The sequence below is a fragment of the Trachinotus anak genome, unplaced genomic scaffold, assembly GCF_046630095.1.
Source record: "Trachinotus anak isolate AG129_WGS33_773 ecotype Australia unplaced genomic scaffold, CSIRO_AGI_Tana_v1 ptg000004l, whole genome shotgun sequence".
Taxonomy (NCBI): domain Eukaryota; kingdom Metazoa; phylum Chordata; class Actinopteri; order Carangiformes; family Carangidae; genus Trachinotus; species Trachinotus anak.
The window spans coordinates 22,136,063-22,146,070 of NW_027273855.1; the positions used below are offsets into that span (position 1 = coordinate 22,136,063).

A 10,008-nucleotide genomic window follows, 5' to 3' on the forward strand; every position below is an offset into this window, starting at 1 on the left:
GCTATATAATTTTCAGATAGTTAGTTCTAAAATTCCAGTGGTGTTTAGGTATTTTTTAATGGCTGGCCTATTTCTAGTGCAACAACCCTTTAAACACCATTTCAGACAGGCTGTGTGCCAATATGTAGGTTAGCTTGATCAGCAGACTGCATGTTAATCCAAAAATAACCCTTAAACGTTCTATACAGTCTATGGTTTGGCCCAATTTGTGGTTTTGGTTTGGTACTCCCTAGTGGCTAGAGAGGGTATCCACTCAAAGTGGCTTCCTGAGTCATCTCCCCTCATTTACCCAAATCTGACAATTTCTTTCACTAAATTGAAATAAATAAGACCAGGATTTAAATCATCACACTGTACTACTGTTGTAAAGTACATTGCAGGCATAGTGCTAGTAGTCCAAAACTGATTTTAGGTTCTTAAGCTAATGACTTTGTATTGATTTTATACTACATATATAGAGATAATTGGCAATTGAATTAAGGTGCAAAACACAGTTAAAATATTGTAATGACTATTATACAGTGGCTAATGTTTCAACAAAGACTTCAATGAATATAATAAACCTATAGTAATGTATAATGATCACCTAATATAATTTATACACAGAGGTAGATGACTATGTTATCAGTGTTTCTTATCAGTTTGTTACTTTAGTTGCCAAAGCAGACATGATTGCATTTTCAAAATAAGTTTCTGGTAAAGACATGTCACTGTCTATTCAAATTTATAACCCACTTATCAGCAGCTGTGTCTCAGACAGCCACGGAATTGAAAAAAAAAAAAAAAAAACATTTATTTCACTGCACATATAAACCAGAGACAAATAGTGCACGCTATAGTTACTTATTACTATACTGATACAAAATCAGAATCAGCTTATATTATATATATATATATATATATATATATATATATATATATATATATATATATATATGTTGTTATAGATTAAATCAGATTAAATCAGACCACCACAAACATTAAAATTCTAGTCACACATTGATGCATCAATGATAATATTTCAGTAATATAATTTATATAGCTTAATAGTGTAACAATGACAGAGTTATTCTGCAAAATGAGTGATTTTACTTGTGATGCTTTAAGTATATTTTGCTGCTAATACTTCATAGTGGGGGAAAAAATTCTCAGACCATTTACTTAATTAAAGCACCGAAATAACAATCTAAAAATACTTGTTTTGCAGAAAATTGGCCCTTGTGTGTGATATATCATTAAATAATACCTTATTGTTGTTGTTGTTTTTAACAGTTTTTTTTTTAGATAAAACAATAAAAACAATAAGTTTAGAGGGGAAATCAAGCTTTGTTGCAAATGCTAACAACTCATATAGTTTTCAGAGGTATAAAGTAGGATAAAATGGAAATAACTAGTACTTCAAACTGCTGCGTAGTTGGTGAAAAACTTCAGTGTGGAATTTAATGTCACTGGAAAACTGACCGCTGTCAAAATGCAAAGATACAAAAACTGTTCAAGCACTTCAGTATAGTAGCCTACTTAAGCCTGCTTGAGTAAAATGTATTTTCTACTCTACAGCTCATTGGTTGTTCATTAGTGGAGTTCGTTTGGTACCTGTGCTCTTGCTCCAGATCATCCAGAAGACGTCACTTTTTGCAACAGGTTCTTAAGAGTTGTGGAGTTTCCGAGGGGCTCCTGAAGGCGCAGGGGCAGCTCGGCTCGGTGGAGCCCGGAGCTGCCGCGGCTCCTCCTGGGACCAGAGTGAGCCAACGCCCCGCTGTCAGTTTCTGAGCTCCACCCCCTTCCTCGGAGTAATAGCGGAGTTTCTACAGAGCTACTGTTGCAGTGACTAAGACCTACCGAGGTTTTACACCACGACTTTTCATCGGAGAAGTTGATTCATCCGGCTGGGGAGGAAGAGAAACAACGGTCGGCTAGCTTGAGCGGGAGCAGCAGCAGCGGCCGACAACAACCGGGACTGTGACCTAGCTTTTGCCTTCGAGACAAGTTTGTTTATTCAGACGCCGCTCGTCGGTTGGCGTTAAGGGCTCCAAAACAACACACAGTCGGTGTTACAAGTTAGTTATCACAGTATGGCTGATACGACCGCGTCCAGCCCCGGTGGCAACTGTCTGGAGAAGCTGAAAAGTTACGTGAGGACCCAAAAAGGGTTTATCCTCGCAGCAGAAATAGTAAGTTTACTGCTAACGCACAACTTTAAGCTAACGGGCAGCTTTTTATTTATTTATTTATTTTTTTTATAAATGTTTATAACTGCTTCCAAATCTGGCCAAAACATGGTGTGTGTAACGTTTGCTCCAGTAGCCTACAACTAATCAATATTTCATAGATACTAAAGCGGGTTAATGTAGCCTAGGTGGTTGTTATTGATTTAAATTCTCTCTTCTTCTTCTTCTTCTTCTTCTTCTTCTTCAGTGTCCCATTTTCAGGGAATGGGAAGCATGTGGCCCTGGGGTTGAGGGATCATGAACAGAGGTTAAGGGTTTCCACCTGTCACATGTGCTCCACTGTTTTCTCAGTTTGGCACCAAAGAGCCAAATGCTGAGCGTTAATGGCAGATGAAAGGTTATATGGGTTAACTCAGCCCAGTGACTGTTGTCAGGCATCTCCATTTCTCCTCATCACCACAGGCTGTATACTATTTGTAGGCAGAGAGGTAGTAGCCCAAATATGGGGAGGAGAAAAAGCAATGGACATGGCATTCCTAATAGTGTACAGGCTGATAAAGTGATTTCCTTCCTTCACATTGCATCTGCACATCTGGCACACAGGAGGAAACAGAGACACTAAAGCAACACCTTGGTCCCAATAACAAGTAGGTTTGTGGCAAAGTGCAACCACTTCCTTTATGGGAAAGCTTTTTTATTTATGCTGTCCTTGACCAGCATTTTCACTTGATTGCCTTTGTTTGCATTTCACTGGGGTGTGTTCTCTTAACACATGAGTCATTTTGACCTTAAACTCTTTACATAAACCCACAGAGGTAACTTTTTTAAGTACAGGTTTGAGGTACCTGTACTTTACTCTGCACATTTTTACTTTTACTCCACAACATTTATAAGGGATATGTTATACTTTTAGATTTACAATACAAAATATATGATCAGCTTATAAATATGAAGCATTGTTACAAATCAGTAGGTAAAATAGTTAGAACCAGCTCTACCATGACCAACTACAACATTAAAGTAACGCTTGCATATCAATACTTCAATAATAATGATGCTGTCATACAGTAAGCAATTCTGCATAATGAATACTCGTAGTTTTGATACTTTAAGTACAGCTGCTCACGTAAGAGGTTTTTTATAGTGTGCTATATATTTCGACTTTAACTTAAGTAAATGGTTTGAATATTTCTTCTACATGTGTGTTTTAAAGACTTTTAACAGGTTCTCACTGTGCACATGCAGTAGAGTAGTATCACATATCTCACAGTACCCCGCAAAGTACTGAAACTGTTACTGTACAAAGGTGTTATTACTTACCCAGTTTCCAAAACTGAGGAAAGCACTTTGTGTCAGTGATGAAAAGCTCTGCTCTCATAACTCAGCGAGCTCATTATAAAGCAGGCTCTTAGATGTTGGTGGTCAGTGGTCCACCCACTGTTACGTTTTTTTTTTTTTTCTTTTTGGATGTAATGGAATTTCCAGGCTGTGTGTGAAGTTTGTGCCCCAGGAACAAAGAATGTGTGAATTGCTTAGCACACATCTCTGGCCCACCATTCAAAGATATCTTCGCGCTTCACTGGACACAGTCGATAGTTTGTTGTTTCCTCTCCCACTGAGGACTCTACTCTAAAGGAAGTCATCTGTGATGTTGGATGTCTGAAATAGTTTACAGTGCAGATAGAGGGCTATGGGGGCGAAACAGGAAGTCAAATGTCATTACTGCTTATTATGTCCAATCAAATAGGAAATAGGATATTAAACCCCCGTAGGCAGGAATACTGGCGTTCAAATCTTCCAGCTAGTAAATCAAATTTCTAAAGGAAAGATGTCATTTTTGACTTCATGCACTGTCAGCAAGTTTTGACAGCACGGTTTCCCTGCCCTGCCAGGTTACGTGTACAGTTATTCTCCTTTCTTTTATTCTGCCTGTCAGAGGCATGACCATACTTGAACATTTAGGAGCCAGAGAGAACAACGTACAGGTCACAGTCACACCCATGGAGTGCTAATTTCTGTTTGTGACAGGGCACAGTTAAGCCAGTAGTGATAAGTCGGGATGAGTCATGCACTGAGTTAATATTCCACCTTACTGTTAGTAATATGAATATGAAGTGATCACATTGTCTTAGGACTGGAAACCATCTTTCGTTTGGTTTTATCCTTTTAGGAAATTCTTAATCAGGAGAAAGGGTGGAGGAAAAGTAGGGCGAACACAGTTTAGGGAAATTACTCGATTTTGAGCAAGGAGAGTGATGAAATGAAACCAAACTTTCCATTTTTCTCTGAACACATGGTATACACTTTAGTGAGCCACACCAAGCGCTAAAAACCGCCTCAAAACGTAAGTGACTTCCCTAGCAACTGTTGCTGTTTGGTGTGCCTCTGCTGCACAACGGACTACCTCTTGGCTCTCATGTTGCTGCTGACTATAATTAACCAGCAGTTCACAACAATTTCTCTCCGGTCAGTTTAAAAGAGGAGCTCATTATACTGATGTGAATAGATCCTAGTTGGGATCTTTTAAAGCTGGACCATGCAAACAGATCCGCCGCTGTGTGGAAAACATAAAGGTGTCAACATCTCAGAGCCTTTCTTGTTCTCAGGGGCTCGTGTAGTGGGTGTTTCTCTGTGTGACGGCTGCTGCCCTCAGAGCAGCCGACTCTGGCTTGAATAGAGCCTCCTTTGTGTAGGACCTTGGGCTCGGCCACCCCGCTACTCTACAGAGGCAGTCTGTGCCTGTCCCGAGAACACATGAAGCACTGATGCATCTGGCTGTCTGCGCGTTTGTGTAACAGTTGCGGGTGAGGGAAGGGGAGGCAGCAGTGACAGATGCAGGACTGGTGTCGAGTCACTTACATCATGTGTGTATCATATAGACTGCAGTGATTTGACACTTGCCACTGAGTTGTCTGTGTCTGAGAATAAAACACTGCAATGTGCAAACCATGCTTTTTTTAAATACACTTAAGATTCAGAGCCGTATTATTTAGTAAGTGTTACAAGAATAAATTCTCTCACAAGAAAGCAATGGAGATAAATGTGTTTTAATAAACATTTTAACAATCATGCGTAACTACGAATGGTATAATTGTATCTTTTATAGAAGATTCAAGGATTTATTTGTCACATGCTGATATAATATGTGCAGTGCAGGGTGGCATACTCTTGAGGCTTTGCCAAAAAGGATTGTGTGTACAAAAGAATAAACTGAATAAGAGTAAAAATAAAAGTTAGAAAACAAAATGTAGAAAAATAAATAAAAATAAATTGTCAGTGATACAAATGAGAAATATAGGTATTATTACTATGAATATGCTGTACTAGAGCAGCAACAATTATTCGAATAACCACTCAGTCAGTGAGTCGATCAAAAGAAATAAGCATTTGTCAAGCAAATATATAAAACATTTAATGGTCCCAGCTTCTCAAATGTGAGAACTTGTTGATTTTCCTTGTTTTACATTGTATTAAATTGAATATTGGTCAGTCTGTGGTGTAGAAATTGTTATAAAAGGTCAATGAAGTAAATGCTATTTAGTGTCTTATAGTACATTAACTTGTTTGGCTTAAAAGGGCTTTAGGACTTGTGACTCAGTTTCCACTCCTACACACTTAATTAGAACACCTGTACACCTGCTTATCCATGCTATTATGCAATCTAATCAATATACTGGTGACCCCTATTTACATCACTTAAAGGCCACAGTTTGCCATTTTCTAATCGCTGCTTCCAGCATGATAATACACCATACCGTAGTGTACTTCAGTGGCCTCCCCGGTCATCAGATCTGAATCCAATAGAACACATGTGCGATGAGGTAGAACAGGAGATTCACAGCTGACAAATCTGCAGAAATGATGTGATGCAGTCACATCAACATGGAGCAGAGTGTCAGAGGAATGTGTCCAACATCTTGTGGAATCCATTCCTCAAAGAACTGAGGCTATTTTGAGAGCAAAAGGGAGGCCCTGCCCAGTGTTAGGTGCTCCTAATAAAGTGTTCAGTGAGGGTATTTCCCTGTTGTGTGAAGGCATCTACCCACACAGTTTGACAGCAGCAAGCTGTTGAGCCGTAGGCTGCATAAGTTAACAATTTTTTCATATCGGCAGCATTTCAGTGGAATTTACTGAGAAGAATGCACAATGACTTTTTCCCCCTCATATGAAATGATACTCTCTTGGTGGAACAAACACTCACTGTAAAGCAACATGTGATAGACAGATAAACTGATTTATTTAACAGAGTGCAATATGATCTGTCCAGTTGTCTTGCTTTGTATTGTTGTATAGAAAATATTTTTTCTTGGCTAAAGTGGTTAATATTATGTGGTTGCTGACTTGTGGACTGGCTGGAGTAAATGAAACAATGTTGGCTTTGTTGGAGTGATTTACTGTCCGACTGGCCTCAGCTATTGAGTCGACACAAATCTTTTTCTGTTACTGGGCTTTGAGATGACCAGTCGTCTTTTAGGTGAATTGCAGCTGATCTGCAAACTGTGTTAACCAAGTCATTGAAGTGACATTCAAAGTCTAACACACAGGAGGAATTTAGGCCGCATCTGTTCGTTTTCTGGCATAACCCTGAAGCATTCTGGGATATTTTCATCCTTCTAATATCATTATTCTCCCTTTTCTGTTTTTCCCACCTCCCCCTCCCCCTCTTATTACTCTTAGTTCATCAGTTTAATCGTCCTCATCTGCTATGCTGCGTCTCGGTACGGAGGCTACTCCGCTGTGGCCATCTGTGAGATGGTCTTCGCCATCGTCTTCTTTGGGATCTTCATGATGGAGTTGGACAAGCAGATCCAAGTGGTCAACTGGGTCTGGAGTGTGAGTACTCTATTTGTCTTACCACCAGCATTCATGCACACACACACACACACACACACACACACACACACACACACGTCCATTGCACAATGCTTTATCTTTTGGACCTTCTTCCTTCTTTTGGACAGGATCTTTTCCGTGCTGGTATTGGTGCTATCCTTTACATCATCACTTCTCTGATCTGTGTCATCGGAGGATCCGGGGACGGCGCTCGTATTGCAGGCGGGGTGAGTTGAGCCACTTATGACTCAGTCTGAGTTTTCAACTGAATTCTAAAACTGTTCATCATCATGCAAGTTTTTTTGTTTGTTTTGACAACCATGGATTGTGTTTGTGTATAGACTCAAATCTTATCTCATGCTTCCTTCCTGTTTAAGTCAAATGCAGACCACAAAACTTTTGCCAGAGTTTGCCCAACAAATGTCTTACAACTGAAAAAGTGGGTCAAGTGGTTTAGAGGCCTGTCCTCAACTATGACAATTTTCAAATGTGTTTGATTTTATCATAGCCACAAATGGGACGGAGATGAGTCAGAGACAGGAGAAGAGCAAGGTCTAAGAAGAGTGTGCACACACACACACAGAACCAAATTAAAATGCTGCAGCTCACAGCCACTACTTATACAATATTATTAATACAATGGGAGTCATTAAACAAGCTTCATTTGAAATGTAAAGGAGATGGAGTGATGTGACACTTTAAAATGTGGAAAATATGCACATTGCAACTGGTGGAGAGAGAGGACAGAGTGGCTCGAATCATCCATGCATCCATCTATGTTTTGTTGCTTATTGAATGAATGTTGCTTATTGTTCTTATTCTTTCTATTATTGATTTTTAGATATTGTTTTATTTTTTTGTATTTATGACTATTATTAGTTTATTCAGTTTAAAATTGTGTGGTGTCTGATGTTTCTCAAAGTAGAATGATATTGCAATTCTTACACCACATCTAAGATATCTGAGTTTTGTAGTTTGTGCACTTGCAAATCAAAATGAGAGTGCACTTAAATGAGACTAAAGATCTTGTGAAATTCTGACATCTTGAAAATCTTGTAGCCTTTACTCGGCTCAGCTGTGTAACATAGGAGATTTATTGTGACTGCATTACAGTATTTTCATGTAATGCCATTTAAATGTTTGCATTAATCAACAGAGTTGTGTTTTATGTGACTCGTGAATGTGATTCTTATTGTGATTGTGATCCTGAGTTGTTTATGTTTTAGGTATTTGGTTTGATTGCTGGTCTGTTGTTTGGCTATGATACCTACACCATCTTCCTGCAAATCAAGAGCACCAGGCAGCACACAGCAGCCTCCACTGGTGAGAGCAACAGACACTTATTCCCCTGACAATCTCAAAACATGCTGCTTATTACAATAATCTGCCTTATTTCTTATGTAGAACCACATTTCTTTTTTTTCCAGTGTCTGAATTTATTTTTTATTTTTTGCAGATGACAGAGTTTAAACACTCCAAGACACACGTACCTCTGTCAAGACAGCAGTAGAAGAACAAGAAGGGACATTTTTACAGAAGTAAACAGAAGGGTGGAGCAGAGAGGACGATGGACAGTAAAATGAACAGGTCACAGTTTAATCAATGCCACTGTATGGTGTGAACAGACAAGGGATTTGTTTTAGAGCCCGCGCCTATGAGGAGGATGACATAGCCAAAGTGAGTGGTACCGTACATCTGTGCCTGCATGTCTGACAAAACCTTGTCTCCTACACACGAGGAAATCCCCTCAGAAACCTTTAGTCCAACCTCAATGTGCCACTGATTAAAAGGGAAAACTGTAAATAACAGCCAATGTAAAAGTTTGGCTGACGTTGTCAAGCAGCTTGTCTAATACACATCTACTGTTAATGCACTGCTGTATTAAGTGGTAATTGTGTCATTTGGACTTAAGAAGTAACTGACACATGAGTGGGTGCTTTAGGAATTGTTTAACATCATAATTGTGCTCTTGTTGATTTCTGTATTTTCAATGAGGTTTCTCCTCAGTTTAAACATTTCCTTCTCTGTTACGTAATCATTGCTCTTTAGAGTACTTCCTATATGTCGCAGTGCCTTAAAGTCTCATTCACAATAACAAGTTCCTTCATCTTATTCATGTTTTATCCCTGAAACCTAAACATTTGAAGTGGCCTACTGTCATTGACTGTCAGCATCATTAGGAGCCGCAGATGTCCATTAACTACCAACCACGTCGTATTATTTGAATCATCCTCCACTTTTAACTGTCTACGTTGATTCTTGCTCAGGTTGTGTTTTTTTTTTTCTTACGTTTGTAACACATTGTTAAGGTGCGGGATGTTTTTCTGCTGTCACTTTTTACAGTCCAGTAGTATGGTTCAGTTGTTTTTTTTTTGTTTTTTTAAATATATATTTTGAATGAATATGGCAGATGAAAAAAAAAGAATTTCTAAAGAAAAAACAGTTGAAATTTTATTGTGTGAATATCACAGTTTTAATATGTTGTTTAACTGTTTCCTTTACCATTTGGTGGTTATTTGTCCAAATAAAAGATTGCCTTATTATTTTATTTTATTTTTTTCTAATAGGCTTTACAAGCTTTACTGCAGTTTGTAATATCAGAATTCAAAGCAGCCATGCTTTGGGAATAAAAGCCATTGTTGCTACAAAGTAAATCTCTGTTGTAGCTTAAATTGTACACTAATCTCCCATATTGCACAATCGTATATGCACAATAAGAACTTTATTCAACAAGAATTTAATTTGCTTGCATGTTTCTAGATATTTATTTGGCCCAACTTGTCTTCTATCAGATTGCCACTAGATGGAAGCAAACCTTCATTCATCAACTGAAATGAATTGCTTGAATAAGGCTCCTGTATCATTAGTTACTGAGGGAGGTAACAGTGAAATATATCAACACAGTTATGGTGGCGTTTGCTTCAGGCTCTCACCAGGGCTGTTGGTGTTCAGATCTGATCAGGATTTACTATGTTTTTACACAATCCCTGCCAGGATCTTGACTGAC

The 10,008-nt window shown here is 38.7% G+C and overlaps 1 protein-coding gene across 1 annotated transcript; it reads left to right on the top strand.

The window, feature by feature from the left end:
* Nucleotides 1-1,678: 1,678 nt before the first annotated feature.
* plp2b (proteolipid protein 2b) lies at nucleotides 1,679-9,655 on the top strand. Its single transcript, XM_071477058.1, has 5 exons — nucleotides 1,679-2,171; nucleotides 6,846-7,001; nucleotides 7,130-7,228; nucleotides 8,228-8,324; nucleotides 8,458-9,655. Exons 1-5 carry the CDS (start codon nucleotides 2,073-2,075, stop codon nucleotides 8,469-8,471), a joined length of 465 nt encoding a protein of 154 aa, XP_071333159.1. The 5' UTR covers nucleotides 1,679-2,072; the 3' UTR covers nucleotides 8,472-9,655.
* The last annotated feature ends 353 nt before the right edge of the window (nucleotides 9,656-10,008 follow it).

Coding starts and splice junctions, on each gene's coding strand:
- plp2b (XM_071477058.1), top strand. CDS start 2,073: ATGGCTGATACGACCGCGTCCAGCCCCGGTGGCAACTGTCTGGAGAAG. Junction 2,172..6,845: donor TTATCCTCGCAGCAGAAATA/GTAAGTTTACTG, acceptor TATTACTCTTAG/TTCATCAGTTTAATCGTCCT. Junction 7,002..7,129: donor TGGTCAACTGGGTCTGGAGT/GTGAGTACTCTA, acceptor TCTTTTGGACAG/GATCTTTTCCGTGCTGGTAT.